This window comes from Leiobunum rupestre, chromosome 2 (assembly GCF_980474605.1).
Source record: "Leiobunum rupestre chromosome 2, qqLeiRupe1.1.hap1, whole genome shotgun sequence".
In the NCBI taxonomy this organism is placed as follows: Eukaryota; Metazoa; Arthropoda; class Arachnida; order Opiliones; family Sclerosomatidae; genus Leiobunum; species Leiobunum rupestre.
In genome coordinates, this window is record NC_143385.1 from 2303347 (window position 1) to 2324457 (window position 21111).

A 21111-nucleotide genomic window follows, 5' to 3' on the forward strand; every position below is an offset into this window, starting at 1 on the left:
ATGACCATTTGCTTTAAAAAAATCAGATTATTTTGAAGCATTTAACTGTTATCTGCTGATTTTTATAAAATTAATTTAAAAGAAATGAAAACATCTACGTGTTATCATACAGTCTTGGGTTTAAGCCTAGCTAATTATTTCTGATAGACAACCTATATAAGACGTTGAGCGTATTTCAAAATTTAGCTAGCATCCGCACGCAGCAAATATTCCAATCGTTAATGAAGACAGTTTTTGTGAGTATCATCAGGACCACCATTACGATCCACAGACATTCCATTACGATCCACAGACATTCCAAGTAAGTAACTATAACGTAGGAGAATTGTCATTTCTAAAGCACCGATAGATTGGTAATCTAAGGTTATAGATCATAATATAATCTACTCACACAGACTATCGAGTGAAAATTGATAATTTTACTTTATCAAAGTCAATTGTTTCCAAATGTTATGACGATTTAAATCGAGTCCGGGAAACGTTCCAAGTAAACAGTCTGCGCGAAACAAAGCTTAGTTATCCTCTCGCGATTTTGAGGGTGGACTTAACTTCTCTATTGTATCTTTTGTTTGGTGGTTTTCATAGAAACTATAAAGGGGCTATGATTAGCTTTTGATAAAATATGTGCGAAAATCTAACCTTCAATTTGAGTGGCTACAGTTTCATATGACGCCTTACTGACACTACTTTTCCTTTAAATTTGACATTATTATACTTACCAATTAGTCTAAAAGGCTCCCTATATCTTAAAACAAAATGAAAAATAGACAAGGCAATGGTCAGAAGGAATTTAACTTAAATGCAACTTCATTCAGAGGTATTTTCATACAAAATAAGGTAAGCCTTATGGAGAATTCTTCACAGAAGCCTTTTATCTCTTAATATTTCGTATCTTTTTAATACAATGGGCCAAATACACCTTCCACTTTTACACAAGTAATGATCTGAGGCACGAAATAGACTGTACGATGACAAAACTGATTAACGTTTGACTTAACGCTTCGACAATCATCAGTATTATTTTTGTTTCAAAAGAAACGTTTAACCCAGGCTTTTTCATAAGGATTAGTTTAACCTAGTTCTGAAATGGCTCTGCCAATAATAAAGCGCTTAACTGATTCTAGAGTTATAACTTAGTAACCAAAAGCAAGTTTATTTCTTAATGAACCTGATGCGTGTTAGACGTTGAACGATAAAAGACGGTAGCATCGAGTTAACCTCTTGTTTTACGGAAAAAAGCCACGCCTCGTAACATTTTCAGTTCAAGAAGGAAGCTAGGAGTAGTAAACACACCCCTACCACAGGAGTGTCAGCATATAACATCTCCTTTACAGGAGACAGGGCAGACTTCTGTTATTGGTCAAGCCGAAATCGAAATGATTCTCGATTGTAATTGGTTGATTTTTTCGTCTGTTTATTCTTCTGCGCTCAAAAATGTTTTTAAAGTTTTCGGGGAAGTTTCTTTTGTCTCCGTTTTTGTTTACATCCAATTAATTTTAGGTTTCATACAAAATAAGGTAAGCCTTATGGAGAATTCTTCACAGAAGCCTTTTATCTCTTAATATTTCGTATCTTTTTAATACAATGGGCCAAATACACCTTCCTTTTTTACACAATTTATTTTATAGTTATTTTGTACTAATATATTTTCATTTAACAAATTACCGTTTTATATTAAAATCCATAAAAATGGTCGCGACCAAACACTGTATTTACCCCGGTTGTACAAATGACACTCGAAGGAATTACATGGCCCACATGAAGGGGTTTGGTTTATTCCATTCCCGAAACCTAAAACTGTGTTGGCTAAATGTGTTTTACGGATGAAATTGTGCGGAAAAACAACAGATCCTGCAAATGTAAAGAAACATTGGTTCGTGTGTTCCAATCATTTCACTGGTGGTAATGGACGACTGAACAGCATGCAGATCCAATACCATGTAATCCTGAACCAGTATTAATTCGAAATGGTATAAATATCATTGAGGAAGCCATACGACTCGGGTGGTCCTACAGTGTAGAAGATAACATCACTATGATATCACATAATTAATCTTTACAAGCGTCAAACTATTTTACGCATAGCCCATAAACTCACGTTCAGTCATGTTTTCCCTAATTCGTATTCACTAATGTCTGTAAAACTGGCAGCTCAGGTTTTAAGCTCTTCAACAGCCGCAGCTTTAGAACTACAAAAGGATCCAGAACTATCAGAAACAATATTGTTTATAAGGACCTTCAATAAATTTTTAGACTTAGTAAATACTAAACATCTTAAGGAGCATAAAACTTCAAGAAATAAAAACAATGCCGCATACACCTCCACTGATGATGAAAGGCTGAAAGTAAATATTAATTATTTATTTTGTCTTTAAGTTGTTTTGTTTTTTTTTTTTTCAATATTATCCTTTTCAATAAATAGTGGTTGGAAAATAATTTCTTGAAATATCTTGAAGACTGGGAGCTTGGATTAATAATAAAAGCTAAGCGTTAGCTTTTATTATTAATCCAAGCTGGGAGCGAGATGTCAAGGAACGACCAGGTGAATTTAAAAAGAGCAAGAAAAACAAAATTCTATTAAGTATTGAAACTAGAGAAGCTTTAATGAGAACTGGTAAGATTATACATTCTTATTGCTTTGGTAATTAGTTATTGTAAATATTTTTACAGCGTATTCTGTACCTGCAATTGTAAAATTTATGCTAGACAATGGTGCTCCATTTATATTAACAAATAAAATTAATTAAGACTTAATTGAACAGCAATTTAGTCTTCATCGAGCTTCTACTGGGTCAAATACTAACCCCACAATTCAAGAATACATGCATAATTGTAGGCGACTCAATACTATTAGAGCAATTAAGAAGAAACGTAAGAAGTTTTCATTATTTCAATTAGAAACTTTATTTATCATAAAATTCATATTTAAAGTATTCACATTTAATCTTTGTTTGCTTCTATTGCCTGTAAAGTTGGTCTAATACCTTTGCTACCCATTATTGGTTTTTTACTTTTAATTTGATAATCTTCGTTAATTTTTCTTGCTAGAGCTTTTCCTTTCATTTTTAAAAACAAGTGTACAATAATTGGTAAATCTTTGGACCCATCACTCAACTCAGCCTACATGTCCGTTAATTCTTTATTTTTTAAAAATTGTTACTGATATCGCCATGGCGTTGCATCTGTTCATTTGTTAAACTTTCATTATAATTGGCTCACGTTAAATTGTCCACTAATTCAAAAAATATATATCCTGAGTCAGTGATGCGGACTAGATGACCTCTACTTATTGTTTGCTGGTAACATTCATTTTCATCCACTGGCATATCTTGAGTACCTATGAAATTGTCTAATATTGTGGTTTTCTTACCGCAGGGAATTTTGTTCATCCAGTGTCGGCACGTAATCCATGAAGCCCGAAGCATCTAATTCATCTTTGTCTTTTACAGATAGCAAATCTAAATATTCATCATACATGCGACGAAGGAAGGAGTGAGCCAAGAAATTTTGGGATAAATCTGGAAGCTCCTCAAAAGCCTGTAACCAAATTGAAATCTTAAAAATTGTAAACTTAAGAGAAGCGCGATTGTAGATATTACCTTGATTAAAGAAAAGGTGTTTTTTTTTAATTTTGTAGAGCTTTTATAAAGTAATCATTCTCAGTTAAATCCTCCAAATTATCTTTTAACAGTCACCTTATTTGTGAGATTTTATCGCTCAACTTTGGAAAATTTCGTCTTAGTTATAGGATAAGTTGTTTGTCATTAGCTAAGTTTTCCAAGCTACTTAATTTTCTCACAGCAAATAAGAAGGCCCTTTTGAATGGTATTTCAAATTCATCTTGAAAAAATATAAACGGTTAAGAAATTTTGGGGCTTTTAAAGTTTCAAAATTACCACTATCGGCTACATACCTCCTTTTAAGCCTCGGCTTCTTCTAAAGAAATTCCGTCTTTTTAATTATCTATCAGTTGATAAGCACGCGACTCATCAAAAAATAACGCCATTCTGTTTTGAAAAATACAAAACTTAACTTGACAAAATAACTAATTTAAAATAAATAACTTCACAACAACTCCACGAAAACGCAACCTCGAAAAAATAAACTCCGTGCAAACACGTGCCTAGAAATTTTATAAACAAATGCCCTCATTGGCTAATATTTGAATTTAAGGAAACCAATAAGATAAGTCTGCCCTTCTCTCGGTCATCTTCTGCGAAGCTGACACTCCTGTGGTAGGGGTGTGTTTACTACTCCTAGAAGGAAGAGAGCTAAGCTAGGGGAGGCACACCTCGTTGTCAACGTGAAGGAAGATTCCTTATAGATAGAAAAATGATTTAAATGCGCATATATTCCTTCATTTTCTATTGGATTACGCTATATTATAATTTAGAAAACATTAAAATATTTATTCTTAATGCAAAGCTCTAGATTAAGGACCAGCTGTGTAAACGACAAAAACCAATTAATACAAAAACCGTGAATCGCCAAGAAACGGAACTCGAGAATATCAATAAGGGTATCGTTGTCCATCAATTTCAGCTGTTTGCGTGACAAAATACGCGCATTTCTCAAATATTGAACATTCTAAAAAATTTAATTTGGGAGAAAATAAATGTGATTTTCAAAATCAGTGGGGTAATTTACATTTAAAAAGTGTCACTGTGACCCCCAACTCCCCACCAATCTCAAATTCGTCAAGTCCCGTAGACCCGAAAAAGCATGGCCAAAGGCGTAAGCCACCCCCATACGTCCTAGGGACCCAATGCCCAAAAAGAGCACCATCATTGAGGAATGAGTGACAACAACGAGGGTATAAAAAGGCCCAGCACCCTAGAAAAAAAAGAAACCAGAAGGAAACCCCTAGCTCTGCTCCGCCATGGCCCGACCCTTTACTTAGAAACTTCAAATTTTAAACCAAAACTTAGAAACTTTAGCGAAATCGAAATGAAATCATGAGGTCCCCTATCATTTAACATTCATAATAATGACGTTCAGAAAGTCCCCAGACGTATCCAGCTACGAAAACCAATGAATCCAAAAAGAAGGCCATTCCAAATCCCAAGAGAGCGAGAGACATAAATCCAATCCAGAGTTTGTTTGAGAGTCCCGTTCAGGTCCGAAAGAGTTATCCCGATGAAGACTGCTGGGAGCCTACTTGCGTAATCCGGAAATCCCGTAACCATGAAGCTCCCATAACCCGGAACCCCGTAAACCGAAGAGACTACAGCAGAGTCGTCAAATTCCAGAGAAAGAGTCCCCAGCCTTCCATTGCAACTTCGAGTCAAGCGACGCATCTTCCAAATGACTTTAAAAAAGTTGATGCATTCGCTAATATAACAAATAAGGTTTGAAATGCTGTGGTTATGAAATTTGAAATGTGAATTCATTTTATGTCATCCCCCACCGATGGTGGTGCCTATTTTACAGAAGGGGGGTGAATTCAATCTTCAAATTTCGGTACTGTAGCAATACAACAGCATTTTTGAATAATAATAATACAAAAATACATTATCAATTATGTGATCTAAATTAATTTTGTATAGTTTAATTTCGCTTTGTTTAGAATTCTTCCTAAATGACTTTAAAAAAGTTGATGCATTCGCTAATATAACAACTAAGGTTTGAAATGCTGTGGTTATGAAATTTGAAGTGTGAATTCATTTTATGTCATCCCCCACCTGTGGTAGTGCCTATTTTCTAGGTATTGCAATACTCTCTCGTGTTATTCTGTCTTGTAAATATTTGGAATTAATATTATTGTTTCTTGTAGAAAAACCTCATTTATACAGCTAAAATAAAACTAGTACAGTTAAAAATATAATGGTTTAGTAACAATTTAATAATGGCACGTTAACGCTTTTGATTTCATTGAAATCTGCTGCGTTTGTTCGCTACAGCTACTTCTTTGTCTACCTCTTCTGAATATTTGGAGACCAGGAGCCATAAGTTCCACACCTTTGAGTTTAGTAGAAGCATTTTCATATGCCATTTGTAGAAGTTTACCAAAGTACTCAGGGAAACGAATTTAATTTAATGGGGGAAAAATTGTTTACATACTGCGAAAGACTTTCTCCAACACACCATATGTGTTTTCTTCCGAAATAGCTTTGGCAGTTGCTTCTCCACCTTTGCCTTTAGGGTACGCCAAATAATATTGAGCTTCACCTTCCAAATTTATTCGTTGGGCTTTTTTCACCATCTTCATTAAAATGAAGAATTGCTAGGTACGTTCTAAGATAAAAAAGAGCATTACATTAGTATCAAAATGTGATTACACTCTGTACGGACAACCTAGATAACATACATGTAGTCTTTTGTGAAACTGAACCCTCTTCGGTATGAACGAATTCAGGACAGAGTGGAAAACATTTAGTGAATGTGTTTAAAATTTCTCCGAAAGTTGGCTTACTACGGCCAAAGTGTTAGGTGCGTGGATTTGATTGATTGAATGATTTACCTCCTTGTATCCAAATCCGCACTTTCACCATGGAGGTAGTAAGGAAAGGCTTTGTGGTGACCCTTATGTATATTACAAATGTGTTTCATCAACGAAGTCCATTTCCCGATGCGCTCTTCTTTAGTTTTGGATGATCGAGCTACCCAATAGAGGTGGTAGATAATCGATTGCATCCAAACCTCAAGGTCTTTGCAGCCTTGCGTATTTGCTACACCCCTTAATTTCCTCTTTAAATCTACAATCTAGAGTAATTTTATTTTTTGAAAATAGTTTTGAAAATTACTGTACCATCATTTTAAAAGAGAATGCCCTCAGCTTAATAGAAGTTGGCGAAATAGGCCCGCTAACTCCTTTAACCCTAACCACCAGGGAAACGGGCAGAACGGCGGACAGAAAGGGCCGGGCGTAGGCCGCCGTACTTACCAGTAAATAATATAAATCGCCCCCCGTCAGGACACCACCCCATATCGGAAATTAATAATGTTAAACAATTTATTGGGGAAAAACTTTTATTTGTTAGTGTAAAAATTGGTGGTGTTTCTTGTAAAGCTCTAGTAGATTGTGGCGCAACCCATTCTTTAATTAACCTTTCTTTAAAACCCCAATTAGAAAAATTAGGATATCTAACGGAGCCGGAAGATATCATTCTTAAGCTTCCAACTCAAAAATTCGTCTCCGCTAGGGGAAGGGTAAAGGTCCCTTTATTAGTGCCAGATATAAAGCTGGATATGAACGCGGTGTACATAGAAAACCTGAATTTTCCAGCTATTATTGGACTAGACTTACTTCGACACGGCCAAATGCATGTAGATTTCCACGCGCAAACTTATTTTTGGAAAGCGTACCCTAATGAAATTCATTCCTTTGAAAATAGGGATGAGTCAATCAGTGTCAATAGTGTAAATAATTTGGTTATTGATAAATATTTGTTTAGTGCCTCGGATGATAGTGTTGACGCGGAAGAGTTAAGCAAAGCCCTTGGTAATGCCCCCCTAGATGAGAATAAAACGAGGCGATTGTACAGGGTAGTTGATAAACATAAAAATGTTTTCACTAAAGAAGCCGGTCTAACCCACGCCACCGAGCACTATATCGATACAGGTGATAGTCCCCCCATTGCTTGCCAACCTTATCGCTATGCCCCCCCCCAATTCAAAATAAATTGAACGCCATCGTGGAAGATATGGTGGAAAAAGGCTTTATCGAACCCTGTGATAGTGATTGGTGTGCCCCCGCATTTTTAGTTCGAAAGGAGGGCAAAGACGATCGGTTAGTGATTAATTATCAAAAGCTCAACGGTGTGAGCAAACAGGACAAATTTCCCATGGCTAGAATGGACGACATTTTAAAGTCCATTCATAAACCAAATTATATTACCTTAATCGACCTCCGCTCTGGGTATTGGCAAATCCCATTAAATGAACTAAGTCGTGACAAAGCAGCTTTTGTTACTGACAAAGGTTTATTCCGCCCCAAAGTTCTCATGTTTGGGCTGACCAATGCCCCTCGAACTTTCCAACGGCTAATTAATAAATTGGTTATTAAATTAAGAAAACAAGGTGTATTCGCCTATTTAGATGATTTAATAATTGCCACAGAATCATTTGAAGACCATTTAAGACTATTGGATGAGGTTCTGGGTATTCTTGGCAAACATGGCTTAACCGCTAAAGCCTCTAAGGCCCGTTTCTGTCAAAGTAAAACCCGTATCCTAGGGCATATAATATCTAAAGAGGGAATAGAAGTAGACCCCGACAAAGTAAAATCCATTAGAGAATACCCCCGCCCCAGAAATGTAAAGCAAGTTAGGAGATTTTTGGGAATGGCGTCCTATTATAGAAAATTCATACCAAACTTCGCTAAAATCGCAGAGCCAATCACCCGACTTCTACACAAGGAGAGGATTAGAAGGTGGGCTTGGGAAGCTGACCAGGAGCTGGCCTTCAATCAGTTGAAACATGCCCTATCTTTGACCCCTGTTCTGATTACCCCTAGATACGATCTTCCCTTCACGGTTAGGACGGACGCGTCCGACGTCGGGATAGCGGGAGTTTTGAGTCAGAAAATCGACGGAAAGGAAGGGGTGATTCAATATTTTAGTCGAGCTCTAAGCACGGGAGAGCGGAAATATTCTACCACTGAGAGGGAATGTCTCGCGATTGTGGAAACCATTGAACATTTTCGACCTTACATTCAAGGCTTTAATTTTAAAGTTTACTGCGACCATAAGAGTTTGGAATGGTTACACCGAGCTAAAGACCCCACCGGTAAACTCACGAGGTGTATGCTTAGATTGCAGGCCTTCGAACCCTTTCAAATAGAATATATCCCCGGTAGATCTAATTTGGTAGCCGATGCGCTTTCACGCATTCCGGAAAATAAAGACGAGTCTAATACTAGTTTACCTATTGAGGTTACCTTGTCGGCCGCAATGGTTCCCTCAGCTAAGGAAAATTCCATCGCTGTATTAGATTTAGATACGATTGTTCGGGAACAGGACAAAGATGAAAAGATTTCCCTCCTTAAAAAGTACTTAACTGATCCTAAGTCCCTAGCAGCACCGGAAGCTTGGTGCCTAAGAAAATAGACTGGTTTGCCGATTTATCCCAAAATACGAGGATAAAGCCTACCGTGGTTATAGAGTTCTTGTACCTGAATCCCTACGCCCAGTAGTTATGCATTGTTGCCACGACAACAAAACGTCAGGACATTTGGGTAGTTTCATAACAAACAAGCGAATCAAAGAAATGTATACGTGGGACGGTATGAACACCGACATTACCCGTTATATTAAGTCTTGTCAGGTTTGCCAGAGATTTAAAAATCCCCAAACCAAGCCACCCGGGCTAATGAAACCCGCCGCGCCTTCCAAACCTTGGAAAGTTATAGGAATAGATTTGAAAGGTCCTTACCCCACAAGTAAAAGGGGTCATACACAAATGTTGGTGGTAATAGATTATTGCACCAAATGGGTTGAAGTTTTTCCCCTCAAAAGAGCCACCGCCACTACTATAGCGAATAAACTCGTCGAAGAGGTATTCAGTAGGTTTGGTGTGCCCCTAAGGGTTGTCTCCGATAACGGACGACAGTTCGTATCGAAAGTAATGGGTTTAGCTTTTGAAATTCTGGGAGTCAAGCATCGCCTTACTTCCATATATTCGCCCCAGAGCAATCAGACTGAGCGAGCCAACAAAAACCTCGGTATCATAATAGCCTCTTACGTCACGGATACGCATCAAAATTGGGATGTGGGTCTATAGCAGTACGCGTTCTCATTGAGAACTGGGAGGCACGAGTCCACGGGTTACACCCCCGCATATTTAAATTTTGGTCGCGAATTACGCGAGCCCCACTACTTTATCCCAGATAATGTAAACCTGGTAGAGAAGTTAGAGGATTCTAATGTTAAATTACACGGGTTGAAAATTGGACCTCGCGTACGAAATGCTTACGAGAACGCTCAAGCAAAATTAGTTTTGGCACAAGCACGCCAAAAACGCGTGTATGATAAAAAGCATAGGCCATTTCAATTAAATGTTGGAGAGATGGTACTAAAGAAAACGCATTACCAGTCCTCGGTGGCTGAGCAATATGGAAAAAAATTAGCACCTATCTGGGATGGCCCGTACGAAGTAGCGGAAAAATTATCCGAACATACTTATCGACTATGTCATAAAAATAGCCGTCGCTTGCTAAAAGGGACCCACCACATTTCGCAATTAAAGGTCTTTATTCCACGTTTGGGTAATGACAACGCACCCTTGGCAAAGGGTAAAGTTGATCGGTGTAAATCACCGCGTATAAACCGTACCCCCCGATATAATCTTCGCCCCCGTAAATAATTTTTCTCTTATACATACCTCACGAGGACGTTCGGTTTTGGGGAGGGGGGAGTGCGACGCTTAATTTTTATAATCCTTACTTTATTACAATAATTCCTATATTCTTAAAGTTACCATTCATTTCTTAAAACATCTGGCAGCACTTTATTTCGCTCTTCGTAAAATTTCCTAGCATCTTATCTTTTCGTTTTCACACACGTGGAAAGCATACTCGTTATCCATTAGCAATTTTACTTTAAGCCCCTTTATATTTTCTATCCCCGTACGGGTGTCCAAGCGCAAATGTTTATCATTAGTGTATTATTTTACAAAAGGTATTTTCTCGTTCGCGAAAGTTTTTATTACCCCAACATGTGTTAGAATGGCTCTCCTCTACTCAGTGTTTTGCGCGCGTTAACATCTTGTCCCATTGTGCGCCATCGAACCCCTCTCTCTCTATTCTTCGATATCCGCTCTTCTCTACATAGATCGGAAACGTAAAGTGTAAAGACTACTCTCTCTTCTTCCGAAAGTGCCGCGGGTTCAAAAAGTGGTACCACATGCGGACACGTGTCACCAATTTCCACAACCGAATTTCAAATATACTTCGACTAATCACCTTTCAAAGAAACGCCTCTCTCAAGCTTCCTTTAACCTTTCACCTTCGCCAATCATTGACCTACAAATTGTCATCTTCGAAATTTGATTTAATCACGTGACCTCCCTTTACAGTAAAACCGAGGAGTTGGCGATTTTTCAAGAGAGTCCCGCTGAACCAGGGAACCCGAGAACCTCAGGGTAGCTGAGTAGAAGGAAGAGTCCGGATACAGTTAGTCCCGGGATAATGCGAGAAGTTAGGAATTAGACTAAAGAGTTCAGGCCCAGTATTAGGCCAAGTTTAATTTTAACAAGTAAAGAAGTTATCCAACGGAGTAGCACCAAAGGCCCAACTACCGAAGTACCCATCCAAAGACTCGAGCAGCCATCTCAAGTGTGAGCCAACAGACTAAACGCAAAATTGGTGTGCCAAAGCCGAGAATGGTTTCCATTTAATATTACCAAGAGAGAGAGAGAGAGAGAGAGCCCGCGTTGTTCCCCCTCGTGATTCCGCGAAACGAACTTAATTTGCATGTTGTTTTTATTTTAGTGTGGTGTATATATTTATTTAAAGTGTGGATATTTGTATTTTCGTGTAGTTGTCAATATTGGTTTATATTATATTACTTGGACACCCGATCATTTGTTTATTTATTTCTTAACGTGTAATCATACCCCTAGACATTCTTATACCCGGAATAACGTACAACCAAAACGAGAATCCTTCTTGCTTTTGCTGACGCTAGGGAAACCCTAGAGCCGAAATTAAATATATAATGGTTAATTACATTTATAGTAGAAGTGTCTGAAATTAGCGTCGCACTAGTGGCGATGAAGCTCAACTACGATCTCAAGGAAACAAATCGTTCAGATAAGGACAGTTAAATAAAAACGTGGAGTTTTCTTCATTAATATCATTGTTTAATCAATTAATTATATTAATAAATACTTTTTCTTGTAAAAATCATCAGCAAGGAAGAAAGTGGTACGACTTTATACTCACTACTGAAGGTGAAATTGTTTTTTAAATTAATTTATGAAGTAAGCCTTGACCTATTGCCCACATGATTTTTATTAGTGTTTTTGTTTTATAAAAATACAGTTGAAATAAGATTACCATTATCGAAACAAAGTGAATTGTATTCAACAAGGAGAACAAAACTAAGAAGTTATCATGTAATTTCACTGGAGTATTTGACAAACTGGAAGGTTACAAAATAGAGGCTTAGTATTTCATTTTCCGAAGATCCAACATCACGTAACATTGGAACTAAACATTGCCATTTTTGGCCTCTCTGTAGGGCATCTAGTCATTTATTCAAAGAAAAGCATGACTGTCAAATAATTGAATTGAAAATTGACAAAGAGTTTGTTCATAAGCTTATGCTTCAATTGCAATATGTTTATTTTAAATATTTTTTCAAATAAAATTTATTATCTGCCAAAATAGATGTTTACAAATTTACTACAGCACTCATAACAGTGAACATTTTATCAGCACATGGTAGTAAATCCTAAATGTTGCACGTTTTCAATCTTTGAATTATACGCTCGACATGAACCCTAGCACTAGCAACTTTTTATGTAAGCAAAGCGTCTTAATGGGAAAATTGTGCCATCGTCTTAGTTTTTTGCCCTGCCTTTCTTAATGAAAAGTGGACAAATTAATTTTAACACTCTCCCGGTAGACAAATCTTCAGTTGGAAGTTCTTTAACTATTTCATTAAGAAGTTCCATTGATTGAATTCCAGTCAAACATACAACAGTTTGTGGTTTCAACATGCCGCAGCTAGCAGTTACTTTACATTTATGTTCTTCATGCGTATTTACTGTAATTCCTTTTTCCAAAGTACGAATGACATAAGCATTTTCAATGCATTCAGCTGATATTTTCCACCACTTTGAGGTTCTACAAGATGATCCGTAGGCAAATGTTCGGCTAATCTCTTCTCCTTATCATAAATACTCCTTTTTTTCTCCTGGCATTATACAGAGAGGTTAGTCTATTTAACCATTCATTGTATCTACTAGTTCTGTTTTATGATACTTTGGTTGATTTTCTGTCACGCATACGAATAGTCAGATTCTTGGAAGGAATTTCCGAAGGTCTTAAACAATGTGGATACTGCTTGAACTGATCTGTTGATAATTTCAAGATTAAAAAAACTACCACATTTTTAATAAATACTCCAGCGTAACATTGTCTTACCTTTATAGGCTACAAGAATAGCTAAATTTGGAATTTTCCTTTCTAAAATAAGAATATCAAACAACTATCGTTTTACTATGTGTCTTTCCCAAGCCTTATCTAATTTTGGTAGCTTTGAATGAAATCGATGAAACCGCATACCTTCCATGGTACCGTTGTTATTACAACCATACAAAGTAACAATTTTTAAGATAAAAGGTCTCTTAAAACGACCTTAATTTGATTTAATAGTAGATTGTTACGAACGAAATAAACCTAAACGTACGAAATCTTCAATCTACACTATTATGTCGTCTGGTTTGTTTCCTTTAGATCGCGCCACCTTTTATTTCTTTTCGATGCGAATATATTTATCTTCAATATGGGGATCACGTTCTGATGGAAATCCCTCTCTATTTAACAAATAAAATAATTTAAAAAAACTAAATTTAATGGTATTTGAAATTTCATACTCGGAATATTTCAAATCCTTATTGTCTGGGCTATCAGTTAAAGTTTCAAATCTTTGAATATTCGGTTCGTATGTAGAATCACTACGATGGTCATCAGTCTTAGTTGAGCCAGATCCTGGGGATTAAGTAATTTTTTGTGGCATGGGCTCTTCATGTGATTCTTCATCTTCGGTGTCATAAGTTGATTCAATCGCCACGATCGGAGAAGAAAACACTATGAGGACACCAAATAGCTCTGTCAAGTCTAAATCTAAAGATATATATTATGAAGTAACAAGTCACATTTACCATATTATTGTAAATTCAGTAAATTGTTATATTTTTATTTTTACCGGTTGGTCGTACAAGCGTTGATACGGTTTTGGTTATAGGAACTAAAGCTGCTTCTTCGGTTTGAACCCCTCTTGATTTAGTGGTTTTCTAAAATTAATAGAATTTCTCTAACCAAAATCAGTTTTACACTAGATAAAAAATTTTAGTTTACACTTGAGGCATACGCTATAGCTTGTGCTGAACTCCGAGCCCCGTGAAAACTTGGCTCGGTTCCACAAAGGGGCCTCTTCTTTATATAATGATCGGGGAATTTCTAATGCCGGAGTGACAGACACAGCGGAAGAGCTTGGTTCCGCGCTATCATCACTAGCAACGACTAGTCTAATTGTAGCCGGACGAATTATAAGCCTATCAAGTGTAGAATTTATTGTCTATTTCTCTTGCTTAGCAATAACTAATTTACTTCAACTAGAGTAATGTCTATTAAAAACTTTTATTACTACAATTTTACAGAGAACGACATACAAATTTTGAGTGAAGCGTTAGACTGAACTTGCTGGCACTGGTAAACAGGCAAACACGTTTGATTTATAAACTTAATTTTAAAAACAATATTTACACAATAAAAAATGAGGCGATGGAGAAAATTTCTAACCTTTTCAAAGATAAGAAAAAATGGCAATAGTTTTTATGATATTTCTTTAAACAAAAATAGTTTTCACATAAACTCCCCGCCGACGAGTTTCTTAAAACTCATCAAATTTATTTTTAATTAATTACGAATTTTAAATTCATTTCACTTCTAGATAATATAGTAGTTGGATTGGTCGTCGTATATATTTACCATTACTAAGAAATACACGACAAGCCCGAACTTTTTTGTCTCTACCTCGGAACACTTCGTCTACGCGAGCTATTTTCCAAAAGGCTCGCGGTATCTTCTCGTTGTGGACTAGCACAATATCTCCTTCTTTAATTTCTTTGTCTTCTCGAGGGTTACGAAACTGGTGTGCAGTGCGAAGCTCTAGGACGTAGTCTTTTCCAGGTTATTTCGTGACCAGCGAAATATTCTTTTATCTGCGCTGACTTGAGGTGTGTCCAAATGTCTCGTAGATCTTGGTCCGTTCGTTTGAAACTCTTGGCATTGTCCGAGTAAACTACGCTTGGTACACGTCTCCTGGACACGAATCTTCGAAATGCCATCAAAAACATCTCAGCCGTCATACTTGACACCAGTTTCAAGTGAAGGCCTCGAGTAACTGCGCATGTGAAGATTGTTATATAAGCCTTGACTGTTTTATTCTTACCGACTCGAACAAATAAAGGTCCTGCAAAATCGACGCCGGTAATGCTAAATGACGGTGCTTCGGTAAGTCGGTCTTTTGGTAAAGGTGCAACGCTGGTTGATCCAGGCTTTGATGTAAATCGCTTGCAAATAATGCAACGATTTAGTAGCGTTTTTGCCACCTGTCTTCCTTGTATTATCCAGAAATTTTCCCTGACATCGGTCATAGTATCACGTAACCCGGAATGCATCAATCTTTCATGAAAAAACACAATGATTAGTTCTGATAGTTTATTTTTACCCGATAATATGCAAGGATGTCTTTCGCTGTACGAGAAGTTCGTCTTCTGCAACCGTCCTCCGAGACGAATCAGTCCGTCTTGGTCTAAAATTGGATTTAGAGAAAATATCTGCGAGCTACTTGGTAAACCTTGACGTTTTCTTAGTAACGTCAATTCTTCGTGAAAATCTTGCGTTTGATCTACCATTACCAGTATTTTCTCAGCCTTAATTAGTTCTTCTGTTGTCAGCGTCCCCTTCGTCAGCTCTCGACTCTTGATAAACTGAACGAAACGACAGATAAAGGCCATTACTCTTTTTGCCTTCCTGAATGAATGATATCTGGACAGATCTACGATTGGTATAGGTTTTTTAACGACAGCGCAGTTGAATTGAGTGGTTCCAATGTACTTTCTACGACATTCGTCTTCCACGTCTTCCTTCCGTGGTTCGCTTGTTTTTGTCACGGGCCAGTACTCTTCTTCGAGCAGTAACCACTTGGGACCTTCCCACCATACTTTATTGGAAAGAATGCTTTCAACGTTACAACCTCTGCTTGGGATGTCTGCAGGATTTTCCTTGCCTCTGACGTGATTCCAGGTACTGGGTTCCGTCAACGATTGCACTTCCATAACCCGATTGGCTACGAAAGGTTTCCATTTAGTCCCTTTGCCCTTGATCCAATGAAGAGTTACCAATGAATCAGTCCAGATCTGTATTCTGGAAATTCCCCGTGGTAGGATTTTCTGAAGGTGATTGACAAGACGAGCTCCAACCACAGCTCCCATCAGTTCCAATCGTGGTAAGGTTATCTTCTGAAGTGGTGCTACTCTGGCCTTAGCTGCTATGAAAGCCACTTCAATGTTGCCATCTGAACGAACGTAGTGGCAATATGCTACAGCGGCGTACGCATGTTCACTTGCATCACAGAAGACGTGGATCTCTCTGTATAGTACTTCTGAATCATCGAAGCCATTGTGATAATGTCGAGGAACTGACAGTTGACTTAGGTGCGGTAGTTCGAGACACCATTCATCAAATTTCTTCAAAGGCTCGTCTGGTAATGGATCGTCCCATTGAACTCCCAACTCCCACGAATTCTGGAACAGCATTTTCATTATCACCGTAAACGGTGCTAGAAACCCAACTGAGTCAAATATTCTCGAAACGCATTGCAGAACGCTCCGCTTGGAGTTCGTTCTAGTAGTCATAAATTCTAAAAGCGGTCGTAACTGGAAGATTAGAGTATCTTCGTCTGGATTCCAAGTCAACCCCAATACTTTTTATTTATCTTTTCGTTCCTTTGTCGTGAACGTGGTTTGATCCTTGGACTTGTTCTCCTCGTTGTCCCATCTCGATTGAAGTTTTCTTGAATTTGTTCGCCACTTGCGGATGTTCATACTAGCACTGTTCATTAGATTCTTCGTCTCTTTCGATATTTCGTACGCCTTCTCTTCATTAGGCGCTCTGGATATGAAGTCAACGTAGAGGCTGTCTTTGATTAATTTGCAGAGTTCACCCTTAGCTTCTTGATGTATGTTCAAGTGATGTTGGATTGTTGCTGATAGTAGGAAAGGGCTCGAAGTTACACCGAACGGCACTCTTGTAATGCGATACGTGTCGTAGTTCTCTTGATTAGGATCGTCTTTCCATAGAAATCGAACTGCATCTCGGTCAGATGGTGATAGTGATATTCGTAAGAACGCCTTTTCAATGTCAGCGATCAACGCTATCTTGTTGTTACGGAAACGTAGCAAAATAGATAGTAATTCTTCATTCAGGTTTGGTCCAGGTGCAAGACAATCATTAAGAGAAGGCTCGTCCGCTTCACTGGCAGATCCATCGTACACCACACGTAACTTTGTTGTGTCGTGATCAGTTCTGATAACAGGTTGATGTGGCAGATAATGAACTGGATTAGAAAAGTTCGAACTCGAGTTGCTCTCAACTTTCTCGATGATCTGTTGCTCCTTTTGCTCGTGGATTACTTCTTTATACTGTGAGAAAAGTACGGGGTTCTTTCTGAATCGCTCCATTAATCGTTCCGTTCTTCGTTTGGCAACAACGTAGTTGCTTGAAAGTTCGTTCTTAAAGTCTTCCATGATACTAGTATTGGTAACGGTCTTGGCTCCATGGTCGACGACACCCATTGAATCGAGTTCCCAGAAAGCTTTAATCTGCTGTGACAGCTCCATTTCTTTGTCGATTTCCAAGGTCATTATGTTGACCATATTTATTCCCACCGTTGTGGTCGTCGAAATAGATGGCCCGTGCATTACCCATCCAAAAATTGTTTGCACCGCTCTTAGTTTGGATTCCAAAGGCTCGGTCTTGCCAGTAACCACACTCCAATAATAGTCAGCTCCGATCATCACACCAATATCGCCTTGACCATCAAACCGTTGACATTCTTCGTCTGCAATTTCCAATCCCTTGTCTCGCAATTGTACGTTGAAGTCTCTATGTGGAACGGCAAAGAGGGAACTGAAGCTTTTCTTCAATTGATTTATCACAGGAATTCGTAGTGTGACCAGATTCCTGACAGTAGAGGCATTTTGATGAAGTGCTAACGTTGAGAAGTGTTGCTGAAGGTAATCTTCTTTGACCTTGACTGTTCGAGTTCTGCCATGGTTTCGACGTGCTTCTCTCTTGAAAGGGTCTTGATATGGTGTCTCGATTATTCGCGGCATCTGCATATGTGAATTCGAAAGCCAGCTCTCTAGTATCCACCTCGTCTCTCAGGTACTCCACAAGATCAAGAACGTCCCAGGTCAATTGACCTTTCTTCATACGTGAGAATTCCAGCATGATATCTTGTGGTATTCGTTGCTTCAGAATTGTCCTTAATAGCTGACCATAGGTTTCAAATCCAATATTCATAGCCCTCAGACTTCGAATTTCAATTTCCAACGCATCGTATAGTCTACGTAGCCAAGGTACCTCGCTTGATCTTCGTACTGTCTCGAGCTTCAAGAAGTTCTCCATGTGTTTTTCCACAATTCGGACTTGATTTCCAAAGGTTCTCGTTAGAATCGATACGGCTTCGTCGTACGTTGAGTCGCTAATAGCAAGTCCTTGGATGGCTCTGGCTGCTCGGCCTTCCAGATACGATTTTAGGTATGTGAATTTTTCTACGTGGCTTTGTCCTTTGTTTTGGTGTACGGCAACATTGTACTGACTCCAGAACGCTGTCCATTGAGTTGGCTCACCAGAAAACTTCGCCATTGTCAGTTTGGGCAACTTCACGGTTTCGTTAGATGTTCTTGTCCTCTGCAATGGAGGACCTTCTCGTACATCACGTATTTTTTGCTCATTGATCGTTTTGCAATCGGTGATCTGGTCCATGTAGTTAATGGACTCTAGAATATCTTTATCGAAATCTGCTTGTTCTGTTATAAGGTCTTGGATCTCTTCGTCCATCTTTGGCAAATCCTTTTCCTTTTGAATTAGACGATTTAACGAGATTTCCAGAACGTTGATGTTGAATGGATCGGTCTGCAAATCATTATCCACCTTCTCTATGAGTTTCGTGATCGACATTCTGATAGCTCCTCGCTTCCTTTTCAATTTGTCCATAATCCAGATTTCGAATACTTGAAGGATTCTAAGTCTTCCCGGGTTTCGGCACCATTAGTTTGTAGAATTTATTGTCTATTTCTCTTGCTTAGCAATAACTAATTTACTTCAACTAGAGTAATGTCTATTAAAAACTTTTATTACTACAATTTTACAGAGAACGACATACAAAATTTGAGTGAAGCGTTAGACTGAACTTGCTGGCACTGGTAAACAGGCAAACACGTTTGATTTATATACTTAATTTTAAAAACAATATTTACACAATAAAAAATGAGGCGACGGAGAAAATTTCTAACCTTTTCAAAGATAAGAAAAAATGGCAATAGTTTTTATGATATTTCTTTAAACAAAAATAGTTTTCACACCAAGTACCTACTGGTAGAGGGGGAAATTCCTTGATCCAGGTTACATACCTACTACTTTTTGGTAAGTATACTGTACACCGTAACAAAGAGGGTCTGGGCTAAGCAGACGATAAAGTTACAGGGTTGCCAGTTACCAGTGAGATAGAGAAGCCTAGACTGAATTATTGACAGGTTAGTCCTAGTGGGGTGTAAGGTCTATGCCAGGGGAGACGAGTTTATAAGAAGGCTCTGTCCGCGTAAAAAAGGGTGATTAAGAAGAAGAAGGTCATAGCCATCAGAGTCTCTTGAAATCCAGGAGACATTTATTCTGACAAGATTATTACTAGGCATTGCAGTAGTTAGAAATAATTAACAGTATCTTTATCTCTTTAACTAAATTTTAGGGCAAGTCTTAATGTATTGTGGACGACATGGCTCTCTCTCTGTTTTGGTAAAATGACTTAATATTATTGTTTTTGTTTCATGGGTCATTGAAGGAAAAAATTATATTTTCTGCTACTTAAATTCTTAATAAATAATATTCTATTTAGCCGCCATTTTGAGTCCGTTTTTATTTTATTGTTTTTCATATATACCGGAACCCTTGGCTGTTCATTAGATCGGTTACATAATTCTTCTGAATTGAGAATCATCATGCTGTATATTACCAAATACACTGGGGACTGTGCCAGGTTTAAGGTGTTGTCATAGTCATAATTATAACATTCATCTTTAAAGTGGTTGGAACATACTCCTAAACTAGCCGAAGGATTCCAATCATCTTCTATCCCCAGGGCTTTAAACCATTGGCTTAAACTGCCAAGGCCGAGTGAGGGGTTGGGGGGAAGGAAAAGCATGCTCAATTTTTTTTTTACCACTGAACTTTGGAGCCCCTTTAAGATTGGGATCCTTGGGAAAGTAATGAAACTTTATGTTCTTATCTTTCGTATTCTGACGAGTATTGTCAAAGGTAAAAATTGCACATTTGTAACCGGCAGACATATTTCAATAAGATTTAACCTGAAAAAATTTGGTAAACGTTGAACTAAATTGTCTGAATTATCGCTATTTGAGATTATTTATTCTGACCCAAGAAGCCTAAATGTTGCGAAACATATACTACAATCTTTCAACGAGCAAAAAATCGAGGTAAAAAACGCGTATAAAAATGTAAACACACCGTGTTGTCAGCGCGAGTGGTAGGCTTTTCAGTTTATTTTTTGAGTAGGAATCGGTAAATAATAGGTTATATTGGCTTTTCATCATCCCTTTAATAAAAGATTAGGTACAGAGAGATTATCTAAGATTGTATTTTGTTTAAAGTAATTAACAAAGATGCTAAAGAGAGTCAAAGAATTGTAACTTTAAGTATAGTGCCAGAAAATAAAAAAGTTATTTTTGCAAACTGGGCAAATAATTTTGGTATTTAATTTTATTAACTCTAATTACATTTTAGTTAATAAAGAACAGTTTGTACCTTTAAAAGAATTAACACAAGCGAAAAATATAATTCAAAAGTAATATAAACCAGTGTTTTAAAAAAACTGGTTTAAACCAAAAACCCCTGGTTTAACCTAAAAAACAATTTTTTTCCAAACCCTGTTTTTTCACCCTGCGTTAATATAGGATCGCAGTTACAAAATACTAATCATATTTTTTGTACTAATACTTTAAAAAATTATTATTATTATTCTATGTAACTTTGTTTAAGTGCTTAAAGTGAATAAATATATTTTATTTGAAAATTTAAAAAATTATTATTGTGTTTATATCCTTCAATATACTTGAGGTATAGTATTGGAAACATTTCCA

General features: G+C 37.5%; 3 protein-coding genes across 3 annotated transcripts; all 3 read right to left on the reverse strand.

The window, feature by feature from the left end:
- Positions 1-13661: 13661 nt before the first annotated feature.
- LOC149954663 (uncharacterized) lies at positions 13662-16494 on the reverse strand. Its single transcript, XM_090165289.1, has 5 exons — positions 15120-16494; positions 14900-15071; positions 14037-14220; positions 13872-13959; positions 13662-13789 (listed from the first exon to the last, which is right to left on the reverse strand). Exons 1-5 carry the CDS (start codon positions 16492-16494, stop codon positions 13662-13664), a joined length of 1947 nt encoding a protein of 648 aa, XP_090021415.1.
- A 165-nt stretch (positions 16495-16659) lies between these two features.
- Positions 16660-17748, reverse strand: LOC149954664 (uncharacterized). The gene has a single exon (XM_090165290.1). The coding sequence runs from the start codon at positions 17746-17748 to the stop codon at positions 16660-16662; it is 1089 nt and encodes a 362-aa protein (XP_090021416.1).
- Positions 17749-17836: 88 nt separating this feature from the next.
- LOC149954665 (uncharacterized) lies at positions 17837-18916 on the reverse strand. Its single transcript, XM_090165291.1, has one exon. It carries the CDS (start codon positions 18914-18916, stop codon positions 17837-17839), a length of 1080 nt encoding a protein of 359 aa, XP_090021417.1.
- Between the last annotated feature and the right edge of the window lie 2195 nt (positions 18917-21111).

Coding starts and splice junctions, on each gene's coding strand:
- LOC149954663 (XM_090165289.1), bottom strand. CDS start 16,494: ATGAAAATGCTGTTCCAGAATTCGTGGGAGTTGGGAGTTCAATGGGAC. Junction 13,960..14,036: donor AGTTCAGCACAAGCTATAGC/GTATGCCTCAAG, acceptor TATTAATTTTAG/AAAACCACTAAATCAAGAGG. Junction 13,790..13,871: donor AACGCTTGTACGACCAACCG/GTAAAAATAAAA, acceptor ATATATCTTTAG/ATTTAGACTTGACAGAGCTA.
- LOC149954664 (XM_090165290.1), bottom strand. CDS start 17,748: ATGATCGGAGCTGACTATTATTGGAGTGTGGTTACTGGCAAGACCGAG.
- LOC149954665 (XM_090165291.1), bottom strand. CDS start 18,916: ATGTCGATCACGAAACTCATAGAGAAGGTGGATAATGATTTGCAGACC.